The 26,014-nt window shown below is 38.7% G+C and overlaps 3 protein-coding genes across 5 annotated transcripts; all 3 read left to right on the top strand.

Moving 5' to 3' along the window:
- The first annotated feature begins 1,380 nt into the window (after nucleotides 1-1,380).
- On the top strand, nucleotides 1,381-4,694 carry LOC122881485 (macrophage mannose receptor 1-like). The gene is made up of 5 exons (XM_044207734.1): nucleotides 1,381-1,649; nucleotides 1,757-2,396; nucleotides 3,275-3,495; nucleotides 4,109-4,164; nucleotides 4,684-4,694. Exons 1-5 carry the CDS (start codon nucleotides 1,381-1,383, stop codon nucleotides 4,692-4,694), a joined length of 1,197 nt encoding a protein of 398 aa, XP_044063669.1.
- Nucleotides 4,695-4,975: 281 nt separating this feature from the next.
- On the top strand, nucleotides 4,976-13,201 carry tmem147 (transmembrane protein 147). Its single transcript, XM_044206635.1, has 8 exons — nucleotides 4,976-6,326; nucleotides 7,231-7,333; nucleotides 7,788-7,857; nucleotides 8,579-8,644; nucleotides 8,811-8,947; nucleotides 10,347-10,431; nucleotides 10,872-10,993; nucleotides 12,331-13,201. The coding sequence occupies exons 2-8, from the start codon at nucleotides 7,257-7,259 to the stop codon at nucleotides 12,449-12,451; spliced, it is 678 nt and encodes a 225-aa protein (XP_044062570.1). The 5' UTR covers nucleotides 4,976-6,326; nucleotides 7,231-7,256; the 3' UTR covers nucleotides 12,452-13,201.
- A 3,306-nt stretch (nucleotides 13,202-16,507) lies between these two features.
- On the top strand, nucleotides 16,508-25,803 carry sult2st3 (sulfotransferase family 2, cytosolic sulfotransferase 3). 3 transcript variants are annotated; one of them, XM_044206634.1, is made up of 6 exons: nucleotides 16,508-16,893; nucleotides 22,313-22,521; nucleotides 22,861-22,987; nucleotides 23,200-23,294; nucleotides 24,107-24,287; nucleotides 24,405-25,803. In XM_044206634.1, the coding sequence occupies exons 1-6, from the start codon at nucleotides 16,758-16,760 to the stop codon at nucleotides 24,539-24,541; spliced, it is 885 nt and encodes a 294-aa protein (XP_044062569.1). In that variant the 5' UTR covers nucleotides 16,508-16,757; the 3' UTR covers nucleotides 24,542-25,803. The 3 variants fall into 3 exon arrangements, with proteins under 3 accessions (XP_044062569.1, XP_044062567.1, XP_044062568.1); XM_044206632.1 differs by lacking the exon at nucleotides 16,508-16,893 and adding an exon at nucleotides 18,172-18,381; XM_044206633.1 differs by lacking the exon at nucleotides 16,508-16,893 and adding an exon at nucleotides 18,177-18,381 and having other exon boundaries at nucleotides 24,457-25,803.
- Nucleotides 25,804-26,014: the final 211 nt, after the last annotated feature.

The raw sequence follows: 26,014 nt of genomic DNA, 5'->3' as shown, positions 1-26,014 counted from the left end.
CACAGTGACACATTTTGTTTGAATGGATAACATCATGCTGAAACTAAAGTAAGAGTGGTCAGGTAGACAGAGGTCAGCACAAGGATGTGGTCATCAGCATCTCTTGATTCACATTGGGTCATTTGCCTGCAGCCTGATTTCCTCATCCGAGCATGAAGACTGGACCGTTTTGAATGTATAAATTTGACTTTAACTTTCAAATGCAGAGGAGCAGAGCATTTCCCTGCACCACACATGACTGAATTTGGGTCTAATTTGTTTTTTTCCTCTTCATTTGTTTTTAAATACACCATGCACTGACATGAACAGCAAACTGAAGCCAAGCCAACGCTCAAGCCAAGGTTCACTATGGTTTTTTTTTTTGCCATTCCACCTTGAGTGTTTCTGAACACTTATAAATGTGACTTTTTAAGCTTTAATATAGGATGCTACTCGGTTGATTAGATCCAATTATTTCTGGTCCTCTCTTATTTGTATGAACACTTTGATGAGTGAAAAATAGAGATTTCGCTTAAGGCTGGAGAAGAAAAACTAATGAAAAGTGCTCAGATACAAAGAGATGATGAGGGGTCTGTGGAGGAAGAAAAAGAGAGAGGGACATTGAGAAGATGGGTCGGATAAGATAAAAAGGTTGGACATTTTTGGAAATGATGGACATGTTCGCTTATTATCCATAGCCACAAAAAAAATCATAATTTCTAATTATCATTCACATCTCTGCATTCTAAACACACAAAGAAATTTTGAACAAACTGAGATGGACACCAACACTTGCATGAAATTTGTGTGCTCGCAGCCTTACTAACAGATCGTCCGCCAGTGTTTCCTAACCTTTTTGGTCCAATATACCCCCTTAGTCCTATCAGTTTGGCTTAAGTGCCACTTCATTGTACCCCTTCAATAGATGGGAAGGCTTTATGGAACTGTTCGATACTATTTCACTGTGAGAAAACACATTGGCTGTGATGGATCTGTGCCTGCACATGAAGCTATAGAAGGATCCTGAGACTGTCTTTGTTTAGGCTTGCTCTCTTTTTTTCTGCTTTTCAGTGGGTGTGGTCAAGTTTGCAATTGTACTGCTACCACTTTTTTTCCCAGTTTTTCTGATAAATAAGTAGTTTGAGAGTTTGGAAAAAGGCATCTTCAAGCAAAAAATTTAAAGATAAGTTTAAATGACTATAATAAATGCAGGTATGACTAACTCCATCTGGACTGTAACACTGGACTGGTGTGGAGAGGTGGTACAGGTCAGCTGGATCTGTCTATGTGGGAGTGACCAGGTATGTAGTTGCTATAAGAGCAGAATGATAGCGCCTCACCAGTCCTGGCTAATAAGGGTTCTGCAAACAGACACACCTTTGACTTGACATGAAGACAGTCATGGGGAACAAGAACAGCCCTGAGCTCACACTCTCCTTCCTGCTCATGGCTGCTCTTTGCTTGGAGGCATCCATCACAGAAACGATCATTTATTATCCAGCTGAGAAGATGAACTGGACAGAAGCGAGACTGTTCTGCCAGAAGAAACACACTGACTTGGTTACTTGGGACTTGGAAAGATTTTGGCAGGATGAGTGGTTGGAAGAAGTCTGGATCGGTCTACTCAGAGATCCTGAGAAAGACTCAGTCTGGAAGTGGATAAATCTAAAGTGAGTACCCTATTTGAAATGATCTTTATGCTGATTTCAATATCTTGAAATATCAATGAAGTAAAATGTAGTCGCTAAGTGAGATGTCATTCATTTGTTTGTTTCAGAAGTGGAGAAGGGGTCTCAGGAGACGACGTCTCACAGAGCAGCAACTGGGCCGATGGACAGCAGAGCAGTTACTGTGCAGTTGTGACAGATGATCTAATGTGGAACAGTACCAACTGTTCAAGTACCTATTATTTCCACTGCTCAGTAGGGAACACAATGCAATATCACAAAAGTAACCTTAACTGGTACCACGCATCTCAGTACTGTCAGAATAAGACTAGTGAGCTAGCCACCATCACCGAAACAAACACAAATAGTTTAAAGAAAAGTGGCTGGATTGGACTGTACCGAAAGGCTGGTAAGACCTGGAGCTGGATCGGAGACTCTGCATCTGAATACAGAAACTGGGCACCAGGACAGCCACTCACCGCAGACTGTGCCTCATTTGATCCAGTCACTAAAAAGTGGCACAGCAATGCGTGCTCCAAAGAGCTTCAGCTTGCCTGCTATGACGACAACCTGGTGATGGTGAATGAGAACAAGACTTGGGAGGACGCCCTGAGACACTGCAGGGACATGGAAACCCCATGTGTTGACTCCTTGAGGCCCTGTATATACCACCACCAGCTCCTGAGCCTGCAAGACTTGTCTGACTATGGCTATGTCAGAGACCGGCTCTACAGAGCCACGACCGATGAGGTTCGAGAAACATTAGCAAAAAAAAAAAAAAAAAAAGGCCATTTTCACTGAATGCTGTCTTGAAATTAATTTACTGAAAAGAATTCTTTCAAACATTGCTGGCTAGTGACCTTTTAGTGACTGTTTTTGAGGCATGCAGAAATGAGAAATCAAGTATTTCTCAATAAAAACAACAAGAATAAGAAAGTCAGAAAAAATATCACATTTTTTCCCCCTTATTTCTTATCTTGTTAATCATCTCCCAACCCCTCAGATTTTTTTCTTGCAGGCCCCAGTGGAAATCACTGAGCTGGAATATGATAGGCAGGGGGATTATTAAATTTTAAGAATAAGAGGTAAACTTTAAAAGCCTTTTTTAGATTTAATTTTAAAACTCAATTATTAATTTATTTGAAAACAGAGCAAGGACATATAATTAATTGCCGTTTTTCAATGTATCATTTAAATGCAAATTCAATTCATCAAATTATAAATGCTCTTTTAAATGTATCAGTTTATTGATGGATTAAGCATTAAACAATTTTTAAGGCAAGTGTACATTTTGAATGGATTGAATTGCTTTTCTCCTCTTTCTAGTTCATCTTACTGAAAGGCAATCAAGATATTATCAGCAGCTAAATACCAGGGTGAAGACATGTCTTTTATTATCCAAAATGTTTAAAATGGACACATAGAAATTATCTAGCAGTGCAGGTAGCCACATTTACCACACTTCCTTGTCTCCTTGTTAATTTACACCACCGTTTAGTGAGATAGAAGATCACTCTGTCTTTCAAATGATTGATCAAACTACAGCCTCCGCAGCTAAGCAAGCATAAGGTGACATAAGTGTGAGCGGTTACAGCTAAAACACTGAAAGCTTGCCTTGTGTTTCTCAGGTTTGGACCGGCCTGCGCTTCGTGGGAGGGGAGTGGTGGTGGGTGAATGGACAGAAGCCAGAAGACCAGGGGATGCTGCCAGACTGTCCGTCCAAGTGGAAACACTGTGGGACCATGTCCAAATACAACACAGACAACTGGATCATCAGGGACTGCTCAGAAAGAAGAAACTTCATCTGCCACAGACGGAAAATACTCATAGCAGTAATGAATGACACAGGGTCAGTGTGACAAAGAATGGGCAAGTTTAGGTTTTAAAGCTTTTCAGTGTTTCATTATTAATGCCTGTTTTGTCTAGGTTAACAGATGGAGCTCTTTCTACTATAGGGCTCTATATTCTACAGTGATAATGTTTTGTTGTAAATATAATAATTTCTGAAAATAGAAGATTAGATACTTAGAAATGTATATTTCTTAGTTGATTTTGCCAAAGAGTGAGAACGAATATTGCCACACAGAGGGAGTGAGGATGTCATTTGACTCTCTTTTACCTTCATCAAAAAGAGATGTTTTGTGGTAAAACAACAACTTTTCCCTCTTGTTCTTTGTGGTGTTTCACACATTATTATACTTGTGTAATCTGTACTGTAGAAATTCAAATGGACAAGACATATCATGGGCATATGAGTACTCTAAGTTTACCCTGCTTTTCGTTTAAACTCTCATCATTAACATGAAATCATTACTTGCTCCAGCAGGACTCCCTCAGTCCTGGGTGCCTATCAGCTAGTCTAAGGCCCTAAATGCTATAAATGAAACAAAAGTTAATATATATTGCCTCATGTATTGTTGAACATTCAAGTATTTTTTTTCTCCAAATTGCTTGAAATTTAGGTACAAGAGTAAAGCTATGAGTAGCCTATTAAAGAAGTTAGAGCAACCAACATTAGGTAATAAATACATTTTCACAAAACTGTTTCATGTGTTGAGATGATTATTAGGGACTGTCTGTTGTTCAATTGTGTTTTTGCAAAAGTGTTTGTCGCACAGTGTCTTATTTTTATGGCTCTCACAGTTATAAAGGTTATCATCAGACATTTGAGAAATTTCAGTTTGCAACCACCTGAAAGTAATTTACTCTGCAAAAATATGTGAAAATGCAGACTTTTATAAAAATTAAATTCTCTGTAAATAGCCTACTAGTGAAATTCCTGTTTCTGAAGAAACAAACAAATCATTTTCATTATTTAGATATTCGTATAACATGTACATGTAGCACCAGTATTTTCAACACAGTTTGTAGAAATTGCACTTTTATGACTTTAAATTCTAGGAATATCAGACCTTAAATGCACGTTTTTTTTTTTTTACACCACTTAAATGACTGTTTCATTGGATTTAAGCATTTTACAGTTAATACCAATACTATTGTGACCACTGTGTTTTGTAGATTGATGTCTTACCCACAGGCAGCCGCTAGTTTCCATTCATTTCCATAGGCCTATATGGTATGAAAATCAATGGTGGGTTACAAATATGAAGCTAATCCATCACAATGAACATTTCATACCCTTTTTAATTTATTATTTAGCTAGCTTTATGTTTGTTTTTGTCTTTCTTACATTATCATGACACAATTCTGTTATGAGCAGGTACTATTCTGAAAGCTCAAAATCTACATTATTATTTAATACCCAATGCCTGCTTGTCTTGTGTGTTTGATTTCTGACAACCTAACTAAGAAGTCTCGGATGTCGGTGCGTCCTGAATGCACCACAGAAGGTAGTTTTGAAAACGGTAACCAGGATGTAATAACTAATAACTCACTCACACTTACTCCTATACATGCTTAGCGGGCGTACACACACACAGTTATGACATTTTATATTAAGTTCGTTAATACACGTTATTTGACACAGAGAGGAGTATCGGCAGATTTTGATTAGAGGAAAGCGGAAGATGGCGGAAATGGAGTCAGAGGAGGAATCGGAGCGCGAAATTGGAAACGAGGACCCGAGAGGATTTGAAAATAAAAAGAAAAGGAAGAAGAGTAACTGTCAGAATGAATCCAGTCAGAAAGAGGAGAAGTATCTTGTCGGGATGGAAGCTGTGACACAAACAGACGGCATTTTCAAGAATCCACATGGTTGGAAAGTTTGTAGGAGGAAAGTTTGGAGATGCACGAGCGGTCAGGATAACAAGAAGTGGGATGGTTATCATTGAATGTGTGTCAAAGCGTCAGAGAGAGAGAGCGTTTAGAGATCACAGCAGTGTGAACTGCTTCCCACTTGGAGCAGAAGTAAAGAAGAAGGGAGTAGTAAGCGGCGTGCCACTGACAGTGGAGGCCGAGTCATTTCGGGAGGTTGAAGATGTGTGTGAGGCGGGAAGGCTGACAAGATTCAGAAAAGGGGAGGAGGAGGACAGTAACTCGGTGTGTTTGACTTTTGAGGGGGAGTTGCCGGAAAGAGTGTGATTAGATTATGTGTGTTACAGGTGAGGCCGTATGAGAGAGCTCCTCTCAGATGTTTCTGCTGTCAGGAATATGGACATGTTGCTGCAGGATGTAGAGGAGGCAGGAGATGTGGGAGATGTGGGAAGGAAAATTGTAATGTGGAGGAGTGCAAAGTGGAGAAAGAGCAAGCAAAGTGCCTGCACTGCGAGGGAAATCACCATACGGGATCAGCACAGTGCCCAAAAAGAATTAAGGAAGTAAAAATGAATAAGATCAGAGCAGAAAAGGGATTGTCATATGCGGAAGCTGCTACGAGAATGGAGAGAAACGGTGAAATGGTGGCAGTACAAAAGGAAAAGGAGCAGAAAAGAAATGGAGATGATCAGAGCATCAGTATGGACAAAAAACGTTTTCTGGCATTTATTGCCATGGTTATAAATTGTGCGGCTTAAATAAAGGGGAAGTCGGAAAGGATTAATATGGTGCTGGATGCTGCAAGAAGAGGAAGAAGAAGAAGCGAGGAGCAATTTATGGAACACGTTGTTAATTTCCTACCGGTGAGATTGTCGGAGGCATTTCGAGGTTGCGCCAAGCTGACTTCCGTTCGCCGTTCAGCGACGTTAGCGCGACAGTCTGCTTCTTCTCAGTTCTTCAAAAACAGTAAGTGCTGACACTGAAAGGGTTTGTTTTCATAGGTGCTGCCATATGGCTTAAATGCTTACTTAATGCAAATTAGCTTTACGGTTAAACTCGACGCAGAGAAGTTATCCTCAAGTCTTGTTAGCCAAATGCAGGAGCGTGTCTACACCGGTGACGAGATTGTATTTTAGCTAGCTAATGTAACGTTACAGATTATTCATTTCCTTAATGGCATTAACGTTACATAGCTTTATAGCTCTTTATATGGTTTAAAACAGACACCTGCTAAACATTTTACTTGGCGATGACAAACTTATTGTTTTGCAGATGCTGTAAATCAGCCTGTTAGCCTGCGTGTACCAATGTAGCTCCAGCATGAAACGGTGTACAGGCAGCAATGTATGTAATATTCAAATCTGTTAACGACTGTCTAATAAAATACAATTGTTATTGAGCAGACATTAACATGTAAAATCAAGAATTGAAATAGTAATGAATATGTCTACAAATAATTGTCATACAAGTGCTGAAAAAAGCAAATAATCGAGTCTATTGCAGAAAATCAACCAACAACAATTTAGATAATCGATTAATCATTTAACACAGTGAGCGAACTTAATGCTACATCCTCTGGTTTTAGCTTCTCAAGTGCAAGGGTTTTTTTACTGTTCTCTGTATTATGTCATTGTAAACTGAATATCTTTGGGTTTGGAGCAAGACATTTGAAGGTGTCACTTTGGCCCCTCAGAACTTGTGAGGGCATTTTTCACTATTTTGTGACCTTTTCTTTGTGTGTGTGTGTGTGTGTGTTTGTCGAAATGGGTCGGTATTTAAAAATCTGATGCAAGTGTGTCCTGTTGTATTGATGGTCTGTGAAGTCCTGTCTTCTCTCTCTCTCTCTCTCTCTCTCTCTCTCTCTCTCCAGGGAGGTGAATTTTGTGACCACCCATCATGACACTGTTTCACTTCGGGAACTGCTTTGCCCTGGCGTATTTCCCTTACTTTATAACATACAAGTGCAGTGGCCTGTAAGTGTCTGTTTGAATCAGGGATCTGCAGCATGTTTGGGGAATGATGCATGACTATATAAACTCTATAATATCCATCAGTCCAGTCATGGCCAGTGAAGCATAGTAGGAGTAAGGGATTGAAAGTAAAATACTGTGGTGTACCACATTGGAAAATTACATTCATGGCAATTTTTACATCATTATTACATGGTTTCTTGTGTATTCCTATGTTGTAGCAACATATGCTCAGGGACTAAGAAGTCTGTTAATAATCTGCTTAGTAATGTCAGGGGTTTGGGACAGGGTCCACATAATCTTCTTAGAACTGTGTAGTGTGGTCTTGAATTTGACAGTACCTTTGCTTAACAACATAACTTTTCACAGTAACTTTCTCATAATAACTTGTCATAGTCTGCATTCTGTGCCCCCTTATTTTACAGTCCTACCATTTAACTCTTTGTTCAATCTTCAGTTCAGAGTACAATGCCTTCTGGAGATGTGTCCAGGCTGGAGCAACCTACCTGTTTGTCCAACTGTGTAAGGTGAGCGAGCTCTCTGATGATTAAACGATTGCTCATAATTTTGAGGCTAAAGTGCTATTGTGGTTGATTGTCTTGTCCTTGTTCAGCCTGCAATAACTTCAAATAAATAACCGCTATCAGGTTTGTAGGAACCAAACACTGAGACACAAAAGAACGAAACTCTTCTACTTGATACAAAGTAGTTTTAATCTTCGGATTGCAGAGAAGTACATACAAATCTGGAATACAAAGGGTGTCAATTCATGAATTCAGACAACATTTCTCCACACGAACATCTCAATAGTAACACTCTCTTTGTGATAATAGACTTCCACAGGACGGGAGGATCCAGACAAATAGAAATGATTCCTGGGAGGAATGTCTTCTTTGTGTCTTAATGAGACAGAAAGAGTTTAGCACCAAATTTCCCAAGATCTGTACAGCAAGAGTGGACTCTCACCAATGTTCGTGTGTTGCGCTCTGATCATAAATTCAATGCGTCTTTGATTAATAACGGAACACATCTTGGTTATGAAAATAATATAGTTGCTTTTGAATGAAATAAACACATCTACGAAGTACAATGGATTATGTAGAACATAGTTCCCTTCAACAGTGCCTAGAATAAAATAAATAACATCGAGCAGGGGAGATTGCAGGAAAAAGGACAAACTATGATGTAAATAGCTTCCTGCTGTTTTGAAGTGTGTAAACAGGGTTTGCTTATCTTTTTGTGTTTCAGATGCTGTTCTTAGCTACATTTTTCCCCACATGGGAAGGAGGAGCTGGCGTTTATGACTTTGTAGGGGTAAGTGTTGAAACTTCATCATACTGTAGCAACAGCATCAGAAAGGAAGATTAACATCTTCTCACACTTTCTCAGATTTTGTCACTATTATAAATGCAAAAACAAAGAAAGCAAGTAGAATACCAGCTTGTGTAGGAGGCTGTAATGTGTGTGTTTTGTTTTCCAGGAATTTATGAAGGCAACAGTGGACCTGGCAGACCTGTTGGGCCTCCATCTTGTGATGTCTCGTAATGCTGGTAAAGGAGAGTACAAGATCATGGTGGCTGCCATGGGCTGGGCAACAGCCGAACTTGTGATGTCCAGGTAAGCAGTAACACTGTTCGTACAGAGGAAACATTAGCTTTACCTTGTCAAATTATTGTATGCTAGTGCAGTGCCCGTTCGGGACGTGGACGTTTGGAGCGCCTGCCCGTTCGGGCCAAGAAGTTTACCTGTGATGTTTTGGCTATGTAGTGAGGCCTCCCAAGACATTTTATTCAAAAATGGTGTTGCTGGAAATAAAGCCCTATCTCTGCAGCAATTGGTATATTGGCATGAGTTTCATATGTAAACTGTAGGATTAGCAAAATCCTAAAAATAAAGCAGCACGCCGCAGGGAGTTGAACCTCATCACAGTAAACTGGGAGTCCATCACCAGTGTCTTTTGCTTTTTGTGTCTAAAATGCTAGGAAAAGCAAAACCTGCATTACACGTGGTTCGTGGTGAATGTCATGCTATTTTGAGAGACTGAGCTGTAGCCATAAAATGTGAAATAATTTCAGTTTTGTCAAACGTCTGTAACTTTGAAACTTTATAAACCACTGCAAGATGGCAGCGGCAGAGACGTATCTCACAACATCAACACATTAACAGTAAAATATTGTAAAACAACTTGTCACCTTGTCACAACAGGTCAGAACACCACTGCAAGATGGCGGTGGCAGAGACAGATCTCACACCATCTACTGTATTTAAGTTACAGCGCTGATGCTTGAAATGCTTGAGTTTAGCTAAATACGATGGTAAACTTACAACTGACAATAGTCAGCGGGTGCAAATTAGACTCTTATAAGAAATCGCAGACAGTGCAGTTGCTCCAGTAAGCCCTCCTGTCTGACCTGCTGCTCATCATTTGATGTCTGAGTAGGACGGCCTCTTCTGCACAGCCTCCCTGTGTGCAGCACTCCTCTCGTGGTTGTCCAGAATCAGGGGACAATTTTTCCAGTTGTTCACCCCTACACTTGAAAGGTTTTTCTTGCCACATCTCGCAAATGTGACGAGGTTGCGGGACACTGCACACATAACATATCAGACGCTTTCACGTACTGCACAGAACAAGCCAGTCTCTACTGGTGTACTATTTGGATTTTGTCACCTCAACTTACCAGCCTCCTTTGTTTAGCTGAGCTATTTTAACGGGAGAAGACCGTGGGAATGAGAGGTGAACCATTTCAAAAATTGAGATTTCTCACTAAAATAACTGCTGGTTGGTGGATCAGATACACAGCGAATTAAACACCGACTCATAATACTGTTAATTCACCTTCTAACGTGTGTGTGACGGTATTTGAGTATCTAGCCGCAATACACCTGCCAAGTGTAAAGTCAATCGGATGAATGGTTCTCGAGATATGCGAAGGACATACATACAGAGATTCTTTCCTTTATAGCTAGATATGTAAACACTGAATATGACTGTTTGTGTCCTGTTGTGGCTCCTTAGATGTCTTCCTCTGTGGGTGGGAGCCAGAGGGATTGAGTTTGACTGGAAATACATCCAGATGAGCTTTGACTCTAACATTAGTTTGGTGAGTAACTGTCCTCTTCTGCTTTCTCACTACTCTACTCTGTCTGCTCCTATCTTTCCAATCTTCTGTCCTTGACCTTCAGTCTATCTGTTGTCTTTTTATGTCAGCTTCTCCTTTCCCCCTCATCCTCCCATCTCACCTCCTACCACTGTATTTTCAGAAGTGTTTTTATTTTTTTATTTTTACACATTCACTCACCTTGTTGACAGCAGTGGTCTACAGAAAAGATTACAATAAAAACATTTGTTCTTGTCTTGTGTTCAGATAAACATACTTTTTAAATGTTTCATCCTCATTGTGCTTTCTCTCTGTCTATCCATAGGTATGTTATATTGCCATTGTATCTGTAATGTGAATGTTTCTATGATGGGACCTGAGTGTGTTTTAAAAAAAAAAAAAAAAAAATTAAAACCAGTAATTATTTCTCTGTGTGTTTATAGGTCCATTATATTGCCATGGCAGCAGTGGTGTGGATGTTCACACGATATGACCTTCCTAAGAGCTTCAGGCTTCCTGTTACTGTGCTACTTGCTCTCTGTGTCTACAAGGCCTTCTTAGTGGAGTAAGTCTGACACGCTTTTACACACACTCATATGCTCAACGCAAACATATACACACCTTTAGACATACTACTTACAGTACACATAAAGACAGAATAAAATTGTTTCTTTATATTAAGGGATATGACATTGCTGTTATTGTTGAAAAGTAAAGAGTTGGAGCTCAAGTTGAGCTTATAACTTAGTTATCCTGACTGTTGGGAGTCACATTTAATGTAATTGCAGGGGTAAAAAAAACATGTTAATTAGTGAGCGTTAAACTTGTTGGAAGGCAGATTTTGACACCTTTGGACAGTGCCAGGCTGGCTGTTTCCAGTCTTTATGTTGAGCTAGAAATCCTGGCTTTAGCGCCATACTTAATGGACAGAGTGTGAGAGTGATATCATTGGTGTCTCATCCAACTTTCAACAAGAAAGTGAATATTGTGTATTTTCAAATAAGGCAAACTATTCGTTAAAGGTCCAGTCTGTAGGACTTAGTGGCATCTAGCGGTGAAATTGCAGATTGCAACCATTTGAATACGGCTCGCATCACCCTCCCTTTCCAAGCATGTAGGAGAAACTACTGTGGCTGCTAAACTCGCAAAAATGCAAACGGTCCTATCTAGAGCCAGTGTTTGGTTTGTCTGTTCTGGGCTACTGTAGAAACATGGTGACCGCTGTGGAAGGGGACCCGTTCCCTATGTAGATAAAAACGGCTCATTCTAAGGTAATGAAAACACGACAGCTCTTATTTTCAGGTGATTATACACTAATGAAAACATACTAATAAATATTAGATTCCATATCTGCAAATAGATCCTCCTAAATGTTAGACACTGGACCTTTTTAAAGGGAAAATTAAGTTCAACCAGGGTTTGACCACCTATGTGGTGGCTGCACTTTACTTTATAAACCACAGGATGGCACTAGTTAACAGCAACAACATGAGCAATAATAATAGGCACATTTTATTTACAGAGAACTTAATTTACAAGCAATTAGAGGGATTTACAAAATTGCATAAATGTGAATAGTAAAATACATGCAATTAAGAAACCTACTTGCAGTACAAAATAACTACATATAACTTACATCACTTGATGTACTTAAAATGTCTTGACTAACTGCTTCCTGATTTTTTTTCTATTTTGCTTAATTAAAATGTATTAATAATGAAAAACTCTAAAAGGTGTTGTTTGCATAACGAATAAGAGACCAATGAGAGGACCAGCAGATCATCATCTCTTGAATAAACGCACTATTTATCTGTCACTCTGATGGATGGTTTCAGCAAGGCCAATGCATTTTGTTCTTTAACATTGTAACTTGCGTTGTGTTTCTCTCTGTCGTGTCTTCAGGTTGTTTGTCCATGTCTTCCTGTTGGGCAGTTGGACAGTGTTGTTGGTGAAAGCCGTGCTAACTGGTGCCATCTCTCTCTGCTCACTGTTTCTCTTCGTCACTCTGGTCCACAGCAACTAAGTAAAATTCAGCATCCTGGGATAAGCCTTCAACAACCTTTTGGACCGGGGTTTTCATAAATCAGAAGCGACTCCTGATTCCATTTCAGTCTTAGTATCACCATACAACACCAAAGTGTACTGAAAAAATGCTTGTTGATATCAGGTAGTTGGACTGGTCTGATGTACAAAACAGGTTATGTACAAGCTACCAGTTGGTAAGCTAACCAGTTCTTCCAGTTTGTTGCACTCAGGGTGAAGCTTTATTTGCTTTCAGTTCACCAGTATAAACTGCAGGATGAGTGGTGACATCAGGAGGCTTCTGTAATATGATTGGCTTACCTAAGCTGTGTGTGTTTTGTTAAAAGGTGAATTTTGTATCAGAACAACCACAAATGAATTGTGACTTTATAATTAACATCATTCTTTCATGTGTGTTGTCCAATGAGCCAGCGTAAATGCTTAGATTAAATAATAACGTGAATTTATAACAAACGAATGACCATGATAGTTAATTGTGTTGCCACAAATGTATCAATTTATTTATATACAAGTAAATATTACAAGTAGTTAAAACATAACTGTAGCAAGATTTTTTCTAATCATTGAAGCAATTGTATTAAAGATTTAAAGTTTAACTAAAAAAAACTGAATGCGGCCCACAGTTGAAATAAACTTAGGTCCACTCAACATTAGGACCACATTATCTTGAATTGTACTGTAAGCATCTGTGATTTTGACATTAAAGTGATGAATATGTCTTTTTGTCTCATCTTGCTCTCAGAGTTTTGATTGATCAGACTATGCAGTGTTTGGTGGGTGTCATCAATGATCATATGTCATATTTAAGAAAATAATTTTTAACTTTGGTGCACTTTAAATTCAGATAAGAGACATGGAGATGAATGGATGTGAGGGAATTTGTTTTTGAGAACACCATTAGTGTCCAACAAACGTGACAATCCAGTTGTGTGTGTGTGTGTGTGTGTGTGTGTGTGTGTGTGTGTGTGTGTGGGTGGGTGGGTGGGTGGAGACAGGAGACAAGACATAAAGACAGGAGATGAATAAAAGACAAGTGAACAGAGTAAAACGTTGAACTGAACCGCACCTTAGGTCTGTTGCTGCGTATAGCCAAAAGCCATGTTACAAATAATTAGTTTCCTTTTGTCTGTTTGCACTGATGATGAGAATGAGATGTTTGTGGTTTGGTTTCACATTACACAAAACGCCTACAAGAAAGAGAGGTTACAATGATCAGATTAGGAGAAAATAAATTCTCAACATGGGGATACTGAAAAAATCTTTATTTAAAGAATCTAATTCAAATCTGAGGTGTAGTGGAGTATGACTGGAGGATCCGGGTGCTACCAACCGTGGCCCATGCAAGTTGATGCACACTTGACAAGATTAATAGTATGGGCTTGCTGGACATTACGACCACCATTATACCCAGTCCAGGAATGCATTAACATTGGATGACTGCAACTTTTCGCATCAAGATACAGATAAGGATAAGGTTCTTAGCATCTACTCAATCACATCCTGGGTAGACAGAGTGACACAGTGGGGTTTATTGAGGGTGCAGATCCCAAAGAACCCTCAAAATGAAAAATCAATGTCCTAGTGGGAGAGAAGTTCAAAGAGCATTATGATGCTAACAACCTAATTCCTTTGGTTCACCATGAAGGTGAATGCTGCCAAATAGATCCAGATACAGTCCTACTGTCTGCGGCATTGCAATGATCATGTCATACGGTGGCCGACAAACGCACTGCAACTTAAGAAAACACAAGCAAATTTAAAAAAAAAAAAACATGCAGCATTTAGAAAACAAGCAGCAACTACAGAAACACACTGCAAAAACACAAAACGACAACAGACCAGAGGACACTAGAAAGGTTTGTGACTCGTATCATCTGTTCATTGTGTTTCTGTTATTTTGTCTGATCTGCAGTGCGCACTTATCTCACAGGAGCATGCAGATTCAAATAAAAAGTTTGTAAAGCATTTTTGAAACAAAAAATTAAGGTAGCCTAAATTTGAAGGATTTTGAAAGAATTCTGGAAAACTACTGTTAATCATAATAACCAGGTTCATCAGTTATGACAGACAGACTAGCCTGTTATGAATGTTGGAGTGACCGAGTAAGTACGTTTTTAAACATGGGAGTTTAGACAGCTATCATGTGATGCACTGTGAGGAGACAATCATTTACTGTAGGCATTAATTATTAGATGGGGGCAGGCTACAGGGCATCTGTCAACACTGGTGGTAAGATAGTAAAGGTTAATATGTTAGAATCACAAAATCATATCACAAATCATTAACAATAACGTCATGAGTCACAAACCATGGCAACAAACTTGACAAGCGTGTCCAAACCATGTTCAGCACTTTTTATTTGTTGTTTTGTGTATTTGCATGTGTTATCAAATGAATGAAGATGTTTTTAAAAATGTTCTTGTGTTTTCTCAAGTTGCAGTGCGTTTGCCCTTGTTAGCCACCATAAATCCATCTCTTTAGAAAAAAAAAAGTAGGTAGCAAGGGTGGATTTGCATAAACCAACACAAAATATTTAAATCTTGTCCTCAGGTCCTCAGGAGGTTCCAACCCCTGAATTAGAAAACAGCTGAAGATTTGTAGTACATAATTGCCATTCAGAAAAATGTACAAGGAAAGAAAAGTGGTTAGTGGTTTGGTTTCACATTACACAAAACGCCTACAAGAAAGAGAGGTTACAATGATCAGATTAGGAGAAAATAAATTCTCAACATGGGGATACTGAAAAAATCTTTATTTAAAGAATCTAATTCAAATCTGAGGTGTAGTGGAGTATGACTGGAGGATCCGGGTGCTACCAACCGTGGCCCATGCAAGTTGATGCACACTTGACAAGATTAATAGTATGGGCTTGCTGGACATTACGACCACCATTATACCCAGTCCAGGAATGCATTAACATTGGATGACTGCAACTTTTCGCATCAAGATACAGATAAGGATAAGGTTCTTAGCATCTACTCAATCACATCCTGGGTAGACAGAGTGACACAGTGGGGTTTATTGAGGGTGCAGATCCCAAAGAACCCTCAAAATGAAAAATCAATGTCCTAGTGGGAGAGAAGTTCAAAGAGCATTATGATGCTAACAACCTAATTCCTTTGGTTCACCATGAAGGTGAATGCTGCCAAATAGATCCAGATACAGTCCTACTGTCTGCGGCATTGCAATGATCATGTCATACGGTGGCCGACAAACGCACTGCAACTTAAGAAAACACAAGCAAATTTAAAAAAAAAATGCAGCATTTAGAAAACAAGCAGCAACTACAGAAACACACTGCAAAAACACAAAACGACAACAGACCAGAGGACACTAGAAAGGTTTGTGACTCGTATCATCTGTTCATTGTGTTTCTGTTATTTTGTCTGATCTGCAGTGCGCACTTATCTCACAGGAGCATGCAGATTCAAATAAAAAGTTTGTAAAGCATTTTTGAAACAAAAAATTAAGGTAGCCTAAATTTGAAGGATTTTGAAAGAATTCTGGAAAACTACTGTTAATCATAATAACCAGGTTCATCAGTTATGACAGACAGACTAGCCTGTTATGAATGTTGGAGTGACCGAGTAAGTACGCTTTTTTAACATGGGAGTTTAGACAGCTATCATGTGATGCACTGTGAGGAGACAATCATTTACTGTAGGCATTAATTATTAGATGGGGGCAGGCTACAGGGCATCTGTCAACACTGGTGGTAAGATAGTAAAGGTTAATATGTTAGAATCACAAAATCATATCACAAATCATTAACAATAACTTCATGAGTCACAAACCATGGCAACAAACTTGACAAGCGTGTCCAAACCATGTTCAGCACTTTTTATTTGTTGTTTTGTGTATTTGCATGTGTTATCAAATGAATGAAGATGTTTTTAAAAATGTTCTTGTGTTTTCTCAAGTTGCAGTGCGTTTGCCCTTGTTAGCCACCATAAATCCATCTCTTTAGAAAAAAAAAGTAGGTAGCAAGGGTGGATTTGCATAAACCAACACAAAATATTTAAATCTTGTCCTCAGGTCCTCAGGAGGTTCCAACCCCTGAATTAGAAAACAGCTGAAGATTTGTAGTACATAATTGCCATTCAGAAAAATGTACAAGGAAAGAAAAGTGGTTCCGCCCTGCTGGCAAATACAGGAACTCAGGGGAAATGGACTGAATTAAAAAGGAGAAACTCTTCCTCAGAGAGCGAGAGAGAAGAAGGAGCAACGTGTAGGCTACCAACAGACTACCTGCAGAGCGTTAAACCCCTGAGCCGGACACAATCATCATGTCCTCCAACAAGTACATTGAGTACCACGGCCTTCACCTGCCCCTCGAGGCGCACAGCATGGAGAGCTTAGAGTATGCCCAAAATTTCTCTGTGGAAGATACCGACGTGTTTGTTGTGACTTACCCCAAGTCAGGTACAGTGTATTCATTCTCATTTCTGTTAATTGTCTCTTTTCAGCTGCCCCACTAGTCCCTGGGGGATGTAGCACGTTTTACCATCTTTTGTGGGTTCACTGTATTTTTCCACCTCATTACACATACTGGCAGCATACTGTTTTCACGTAAATTCACCATGATGCAATATCAAAGTCTGTGTAGGCTTTTTGGAAATAATAGATTATATCAGTGGCCATGTTTTTGGTGCCCCAAAGCACCAGATGTATGGACTTTAAAACAGATGCTTTACATGCAGATACAGCAGGTATTTGAGCAGCATCAGTGCTGTCTGAGAAAGAGTACGAATCTCTGCTTGTTGCCCACCTGTATGCTTTGGCACTGTGATGTTAGTCTTTTACTTTGTGTGGTGTTTATGGATGTGCATCAGAAGATTTGCTACATTTACTTTTTGAAAGCAATGAGCTTCCAATTGTCTTTTTGTTGTTTCTATCTGGGCCAGCCTAGAAGCCCATTCCACCACTGCATTTTACATGGATTGACTACAGTATATGGATGGACTAATAGAGGGGATAAACACATTTAGTTCCAATTCATTTTAAATATTATTTTGAATTGCTTAAAAAATAGGGTATGGTTTTATTTTTATTTAAATATAATGTTTCTTTTTTGTTAATAAAATAATAATAAAAGAGACACCCAGTAGTTCACAAGGCCTTTCAGTGGAATATGCTAAATTAGCAGCTTTTAATTGGTCTCTCCATACAATTATTAGACGAAGTTGTTCTCGGTGTGTCCATATTAACACACGGACAGAAAATAAACGGGTGCTAGACAGGAGTGGCCGCGCATGTGTCCGGTGAGTCTCTCTAGTTAGTCTCCTGTCATAAATTAGCATAACCTACCTGCTGTGAGTTAAAAGCACTGACCAGGAAGTGGTAAGGTGCTACCTTCAGGTTGCTGATGGGAAAGTTGGCATTATATAGTAGTCTTGTTTGATTTATAATGGTTATTGTGCAGTCAGTGTCAATTGGTTTTGCTCGGTTATAATAATAACGAAACAGAGGCTGTAGCCTACTGCTATTCATCAGAGATGCGGTAGCAAATTACTTGTACATTAAGTAATTGTGTTAGCCTACAAAAGCATGTTGTTGGAAAAAAAAAACCTCACTAGAATAACGCAAAACAATAAAAAATAATAAAATGTGAGATGATTTTGGAAGCTCAAGATTGGGGCTCATGAAGTTTCAGTATCTTGTTTGGTCTTTTATGTGCGCTAATGTCTGCAGTTTCAATTTTTCCTACATGTTTGAATGCAGCACCCCTTGTCAGTGATTTAGCGACACTTTGCTTTAGTCCTCGCAACATAATGTCTTCTGAAGAGATGTATCTGCTGTATCATGGACTTATACTTCCTAAAGAGACTCACTCCTTAGAGAGCTTAAAGTTTGCGCAGGAATTTACTTTTAAAGACGAGGACGTCGTGGCTGTCACGTACCCGAAATCAGGTCAGTGTTTCTATGAAAGAGACAAGTTGTTTCTGGCTAGCCTGAGAGTCACGAAAAAAAGGAATGTGATAAACAAGTTTAAATGTTATTTATTATTACTGTTCTCTCACATCTATAACTCAAAATGTCCCCTGGCGTACCACAGTGAGTGTCTCATACTTTGGCATCTGTGTCAGGGAGGCAAAATTGTTCCCATCACAGAAGCTCACTTTAGCTTTACTCCTGTTCAGATCATAGACTGGATAAAACAGGTTCACCGATCATTTTAAATTGTGTATCAACTTCACCTGTATTCAATTAGACTACTCCTTTTGTATATGGAGGGTTTTAAGGCCGAAACTAAATATATAAATAAGTATATAATTAAATGCTTAATAAACAATATAATTATCTAATAAAATGCTCAGTGTGGTCCAGTGTGTAACATTTAGGAGGAGCCATTGGCAGAACCACCGTAGTTTCAAATGGTTGCCAATTGCAATTTCACCGCTAGATGCCACTAAATCCTACACAAAAATAATTATGTAATTTAATGCTTAATTGTCACAATAAATAAATAAATCACAATTTAAATCAGACATTAAATATATAAATGTTACATTCATTTGTGTGTGTATATATATATATATATATATATATATATATATATATTAATTCGTATATATATTTTTTTACTTATTCATTTATTTATCTATTTATAATTTTATTTATTTATTTATATATACTTTCATTTATCCATAGTATAACTGAGTCTATTCACTCCAATGGGCCAATGGGAGAAGTAAATGTGAGCACAGATTATGACTGATTCTTTCGCCCCATAGTCACCGAAGTAAATATGGGACCCTTTTTTCACAAGCCACATATCTTCCGAACATTTTAACACTAAAATGGCATTTTTCAGACAGACAAATTAAGTTTGTTTGAGATCTGTCTCTGATCTCAGATCTGTTGCCAGATCTCACAAGAGATTAGTCAGAGTCATCTCTTCTCTCTGTTAGTGCTGAACTGTCAGTCTGGTGTCACTGCAATGCTGCCGACGTCGCTTTCCAACTGGATAAACAGAAATTTAAAGGAACTTGTATGTGAAACCATGATTTAAAAGTTAAAACTGAAATAAAACTTGTTATTCTTTGCTTAATAATACTATTATTGTTGGTATTATTTAACTGGGGAGAGGCGACCACGCCCACTTAAGAGACAGGACGTGAATACCATTTCATACTATTGGCGCAGCTTGTAATGTGTCATCTTCTGTTACAGAGCATCCTTGACTAATCCACTTCTGCCATAAAACTCAACAGAAGATCGAGCTGTGAACTGCTGACTGCCCGTGGTTTTCAATTGCTCAACGTTTCTATGATTCTATGTGACTAAGGCCTTACACAGATCACCAGAATGTTGACCTCGACCCCGAAGAGATGCCCACAGCTGTTGTTTGAGGCAGCAACATTGATAGAAGAGGCTCTCAACTATGTTGTACACCCCAATAAAACAGCAACATTATTTATATACATGACTTTTAATGGTTCGCTCGGACACTCCAAACAGCTTTGCTAGATCATGGATTTTCAGGCCACACAGCATGCAAATGTTAAATTGTGTCAGCCGGTAAATCAAAAGATGGAAGAAGGACGGCCAGGTTGACCAGCGTTGCTGTTGCAGCCCTCCATCATATCACCCTGCAGCCTCAGTTGCTGTACTATTTGTGCAAGGATCGTGAATACAGCTTCTTTAATTTCTGTGTCACTCAGGGCCGATATTCCAATTCTTACAGCGAAGCCCTCAATCTTATCTAAAAAAAGCAAAGGAATTGGCATTTACCTCCATCTGTTCAGCTATAGCCAACATATCTATCATTGTAGCATGCAAGATTTCATTTAGATCCACACTGAATGCTGCCATCTTGAATTAGGCAAAAGCAGTAGATTCTAGTTCAACCACCAATCGCAGGGCAGAGTCCGCCCCCTGACTTTTGATGGATGGATGGATGAAGATGACAGATTTATTTATTTTGCTGCAGCAAGTTATCTATATATATATATATATATATATATATATATATATATATATATGTATATGTATGTATATATATATATGTGATAAATTAATAAGTAAATAAATAAATAAATATATACAAATGTATAAATATATATATATAAATGAATAAATAACTTCAAAATAAATGTAACATTTATATACTGTATTTAATGTCTCATTTAATTTGTGATTTATTTATTTATGGTGACAATTGAGCATTCAATTACATAATTATTTATGTATTCATTTATTTAAGCATTTATGTATTGATATAATTAGTTTTGGCCCTTAAAACCCTCTGTATATGCATGGATAGGAGAATTATTATCTCCGCCAGGCATAAGCCTGGAGGTGTTTGGTCGTGTGTGTGTGAGTGCGTGTGTGTGTATCTGTCCTCATTAATCTCACATACTATTGGACCCATCAGCCTAAAATTCTGTGTGCACATTTATGACTGTATGCTCAAGGACCTCTTGTTGCGGTGATTCACAATTTTTGAAAAACCTGTTTTATTGACTATTGATTTATCGTAAAGCTTAGACTTGCGTCTTTTCAGCAGTATTCGCCATTTTACGATATGCGTTATGACAGGCATCTCTGGCAATCTGCTAGGCTAAAACAAGGCTTACCTAGTCTGTTGCAGGCCATATTTTGGCCTTTGACGAGGCTCAAAAACTGATATCAGTAGAAACTTTTGATCTTGAACCAGAGCATCTGCAGATTTATTCCATACCCGATATGTTCCACTAAAGTTAGGCACGATACGAGATGAATAAATCTCCAAATCCCCCTAATTCAATTCAATTTTATTTATATAGCGCCAATTTATAACAGAAGTTATCTCATTGCACTTTTCCTTTAGAGCAGGTCTAGACCGTACTCTTATAATATTATTTACGGAGACCCAACAATTCCCACCAAGAGCAGAAGGCTGAACGCAGAATTAGACTGTAGTCACATTGTTACGTGTCCACAGCATTTCAGCTGCCTCAGCACAACAGAAACTGCATCAACTCATTAATTAATCTTCCAGTATGTGTGAATATTAGTGAGAGTGAATGAAAGTAGTCACTACATTACTAAATTAAATTAAGCTCTGCCATGTGATTTTATTTAACAATAAGCGAGCGTGCATGTGAAAGTCACTGGTGAATTTCAGCTGTGGTTTAGATTGTGCATGTGCACAGAGCAGAAACATCCGCATATAGTCACTCCAGAGACAGAAAAACAAAAACTGAACAAGCTGCAGACTGAAAACTTTTTCCAAGGGGTATAACCTTATTAGGATGACACTAGCACTAGTGTGTGTCACTCATGAGTATGATGTCTGCTGGAAATGGAATGTGCTCGTTTGTACATTCAATGATTTACTTTCCATACCTCCTTATTCCTGTTCAGGGTCATGGGAGCCGAGGCTATCCCAGCATATAGCAGTTTGAAAACTATGTAGCCTCAGAGTTAAAGAAAAAATCGATGAACCATCTCCATGGTTCATCGTGAATAAACATCCTTAAATTTGCTTAGAAATCATAGAATAGACTTGTAGCCCCAGAACTTGCCTGAGAATCATCACATTTTTCAAGTTTTCGTCAGTATCGAAGTAATCCAGTGATAGCTTTCTAAACATCCATGGGTACATTGCAAACAGGAACTACTAATAGCTAATTCAGCATACTTTTAATGGTGCCAATTCCCAAAATATAAACAAATATCAGCAATGTGGGTTCCCCCTCTGTCTGAGGGGGAACCCACAGTGTCAGACTTTAAAAACCCCTGATTTAGATCATATACAGTTACTTTATCACTCTGTTGATGTCTCTTCCTTATAGTAGAAGTTAGTACTTGCAGTGGTCTTGCTGTGTATTATTTGCTGTTCTATTCATTTCTGCAGGTACAATCTGGATGCAGGAGATCCTCCCACTGGTGCTGAATGGGGGGGATCTGACGCCGATCCAAACCATTCCTAACTGGGACAGGGTCCCCTGGCTGGAGGAGAAAAGATTAGCAGTGGTTGTTGATCAGTTGGCATCTCCACGGGCGCTGGTCACACATTTTCCTTACCACCTCATGCCCCCCTCCTTCCACACCTCCAAAGCCAAGGTAAATGGGGGGAGGCTTTGTGTGATACTCCTGTGTGAACCGCTCTTCTGTGCAATTATATCATCAGCAGCCTTTAGATATTGAATTACTGTACATGAGAAAACACAGACAGATTCTCCCTTAACCTCTGGGTCCATTTCTCCTGGATCATCATTTTATTTTATTTTGGCAACATCTATGGTTAGAGGAGCTCCTTACTGTGGTGTTTCTGTGACAATATCCTTGAATTTTCTATATATTTATAATAGATTTTTCTATTTCTATATATTCCATAATTAATATTTAATACACATTTCACCTTTTATGTTATTGAATTTATCTCTCATGTCTCTGCCAAAGGTGATCTATGTCATAAGGAACCCTAAGGACGTCATAGTGTCTTCATACTACTTCCACCAGATGGCTGGATTCCTCGATGATCCAGGAACCTTTGATGAGTTCATCAACAAATTCCTGGAGGGCAGAGGTCAGAAATCCCACATAAAGAGTTTACTCTGAGAAATGTATGAATTTCAGCAGTAGAATGGTTCAGCATTTTGGTGTATTAGCATGTGAACATATTTTGGATGTTGCTAGCATGTGAAAGACAACGTCATCTTTGTTTCTCATTATTGCCAAAGTAGAGCACATTGCATTGCATTGACTGTATTTATACTGTGGTCCAATGTCTGTGTGCAGTGATGTTTGGAAAATGGACAGACCATGTGAAGGGCTGGAGACACACAGAGCTGGGAGACAGAATAATGTACATCACGTATGAAGAAATGTTGCAGGTAAAACACTCCCCAGAACTCTCACAGAAAAAGGTTTCATCTAAAGGCAAGAGTTGCTGGCTGACTCGAACATTAAACGTCTTCTTGACCATTTTGCAAAAACAAATAGCCTTTTAGAAGATGCACACTCTGTAGTAACTAATTTCTCTTTTAGGGAGATAAAAATCTATCTATCTAGAACAGCAGCTGTGTGGTGCACTGCCAGTGTATCTGCTACAGTTTCTGGATATCCTATTTGTTACCTTCCTGCCTCAATATTGCATGGCAATCATCTGTCTCTTAATCTTCAAAACTGAACTGTCAGTTCAGAAACTTATTATCTATTTCAACACTGATTTACATGATGCTTCATTGCAATTGTGACTAGCATTTTGACTGAGGAGATGGTGTCCTTTACACAGTAACAATGCATCGTTTCAGTGACTTCGTAGAAAGTAGCACAATAACAGATCCTCTGTGTACAGAGGAGTAGTTACGCACATAAAACAGAAGAAAATAGATTTGAATCTTGAAATTACGCTTCGTTACACAGCCTGTGTAGACAGCTGTATTGATTAAAATAGAAACTCGATCTGTTTCATCCAACACACGTAACAACTGACTGAAAAACACAGCTTAAAGGCGACAGCAATGCAATGCTACTTAAATATGACCAGGCAAACTTGAGCTCATCATCAAGGGCTTCATAATGTGCCCTCATCATAGAAATCATATAGAAAGTTCTTCATTTGAGAATGTAGGAATCATAAGATAAAGGCAAACACCTGTTGGTTCACGTAAATGAAAGATGTGTCCATGTGACCCTCCCTTAGGACCTTCCTGCAGCTCTTGGGCGTATTTCAGATTTCCTGGGCCGTCATCTGAGTGAAGAAACTATTCAGAAGATAGCACAGCATTGCTCCTTCAAGAACATGAAGGCCAACAACATGTCCAACTTCAGCCTGGTCCCTAAGGTACACATGGACCCTGACAAATCCCCATTCCTCAGGAAAGGTGAGGCTCCATGTGTCCATCATCAGTTCCTCTGCTTTTGTCAGTTTGCTTTGAATTACATTAAAATGTCTGACTGTATTTTTAGATTTCTACTAAACTGATTTTCTTTCACATCAGAGATTTGTTGCGTTCACGTGACTGTCTTTGTGTGTGTTTGTTTTTGTGTTAGGTATTGCGGGGGACTGGAAAAACCATTTCAGCTCAGAGTTACTGGCCAGATTCACATCGGTCATTCACAAAGAGCTGGGGAGTGACAGCGTCTCTCTGCCATGGAGCCTGGATTGACCAACCGCCGGAGCACAGACAGGGAGGGAAAGAGCTGTAGAAATCAAATCAGACATATCTAACATGTCAGAAATTGGTACTAACTGAGTTACTTTTTAATTTAACTTTTTTAATTTTAATACTAGGCATATAACTCAAGTATTTTATTGACTTTTTACATTTTTATATAACAAATAACTTCTTTAAAGTTACTGATTAGATTAATGTTTTGTCACTTAATCAGTCCAGGATGTAAATGCAGCATATACAAAAGTTCACCCTCTGCAGAGAATACGTCCCAGCAATTTCTGCCGACAAGGAAATGTTACCACAACAGTGATCATTTGGATCCCTCACAACTGTAATTTAGCTTATTGCATCTTTATGCTCCAGTGCCATATATATGATGAATGATGCAAATTGCTGGCTTCTTGCTAGCTTGCATAATATCACTATGTAATATAATTGTCTCTTAAGGTAGAAAAGCGCTATATAAGTGCATTTATCATATTTGTGTATGTAAGGGAACAAACTACTTCCTCACAAATCAAGTGACACTATGCTTAACAAAAAGGAGTAAAAACAACCCCTGATGTCATATAAAGAGAACTAACAGTGCTTTAGGTTACAGCCTGCATACCCTGTAGTTACACTGTAACTAAGTGTAACAAGGGGAGAACTACCACCATATATACTGTAACTATAAATTCCCTATCCTCCCAAACGTCCTGATTATTGCTCAGCAGGTCGTACATACCCTGTAATAATAGAAAAGGTACCCAGTAGTTAAAAAATAACTACAGTGTAAGTTCTTTGTAAGCTCCCAAATCTTCCCCTTTCTTCCATAACTTGTCAGTAATCTTGGTCCCCAGTACCTTCATAGATCTGTTGGTACATACTGTGCTGGTAGTGCCGTTAGTACAAAAGATTACAGATTACAAAATGTTCCCAACAGTTTCAGTCTATCATTACATTTTACTCATATATTCAGTTATACTTGTAGTGGATTTTAATCATACACGTTTACCCTTCATTGATGTTTTTTTAATTACTTATTGTTGTATTTTAACAATTTGATCGGATTTTCATTTAGTTATTGATTAAACATTTTATTATTAATATTATGTTGATTAAACTTTTGATTCACCATTATTGAATTATTACAGGACTGATATGCATTCATTCAATGTCTCAAATTGTATTACTTGTTGCATGCTTGCTTTGGCCTTAATTAAAATATACTAAATCAAAAGTGAAGTCTACTTGGTAACCTTTTTCTTAGTTAGTGGGTTTTGGCTGCTCAGCAGACCCAGGAAATAACATTCAACTGGAGGCACAAACTTGCTACAACTCATTTGGGAGTCACGCATCAGGGTATGTAGCTGCTGGATGAGTCTCAACAATGAAAACTGTTGATAGCAAGGTCTCTGGATTATCCAAAGAAACTGGGGCAATGTTTCTAG

Source organism: Siniperca chuatsi, linkage group LG9, assembly GCF_020085105.1.
Source record: "Siniperca chuatsi isolate FFG_IHB_CAS linkage group LG9, ASM2008510v1, whole genome shotgun sequence".
Classification (NCBI taxonomy): Eukaryota; Metazoa; Chordata; class Actinopteri; order Centrarchiformes; family Sinipercidae; genus Siniperca; species Siniperca chuatsi.
Note: the sequence above shows the minus strand (reverse complement) of the source record. Positions and strands in the feature narration are given on the sequence as shown.

Bases quoted from the DNA above. Each gene is read 5' to 3' on its own strand.
- LOC122881485 (XM_044207734.1), top strand. From the start codon at position 1,381: ATGGGGAACAAGAACAGCCCTGAGCTCACACTCTCCTTCCTGCTCATG. The intron at 1,650-1,756 runs GTGAGTACCCTA...TGTTTGTTTCAG, and splicing joins TGGAAGTGGATAAATCTAAA to AAGTGGAGAAGGGGTCTCAG. The intron at 2,397-3,274 runs GTTCGAGAAACA...TGTGTTTCTCAG, and splicing joins ACAGAGCCACGACCGATGAG to GTTTGGACCGGCCTGCGCTT.
- tmem147 (XM_044206635.1), top strand. From the start codon at position 7,257: ATGACACTGTTTCACTTCGGGAACTGCTTTGCCCTGGCGTATTTCCCT. The intron at 8,645-8,810 runs GTAAGTGTTGAA...TTTGTTTTCCAG, and splicing joins GCGTTTATGACTTTGTAGGG to GAATTTATGAAGGCAACAGT. The intron at 10,432-10,871 runs GTGAGTAACTGT...GTGTGTTTATAG, and splicing joins TTGACTCTAACATTAGTTTG to GTCCATTATATTGCCATGGC.
- sult2st3 (XM_044206632.1), top strand. From the start codon at position 18,243: ATGTCTTCTGAAGAGATGTATCTGCTGTATCATGGACTTATACTTCCT. The intron at 18,382-22,312 runs GTCAGTGTTTCT...TCATTTCTGCAG, and splicing joins TGTCACGTACCCGAAATCAG to GTACAATCTGGATGCAGGAG. The intron at 23,295-24,106 runs GTAAAACACTCC...ACCCTCCCTTAG, and splicing joins CGTATGAAGAAATGTTGCAG to GACCTTCCTGCAGCTCTTGG.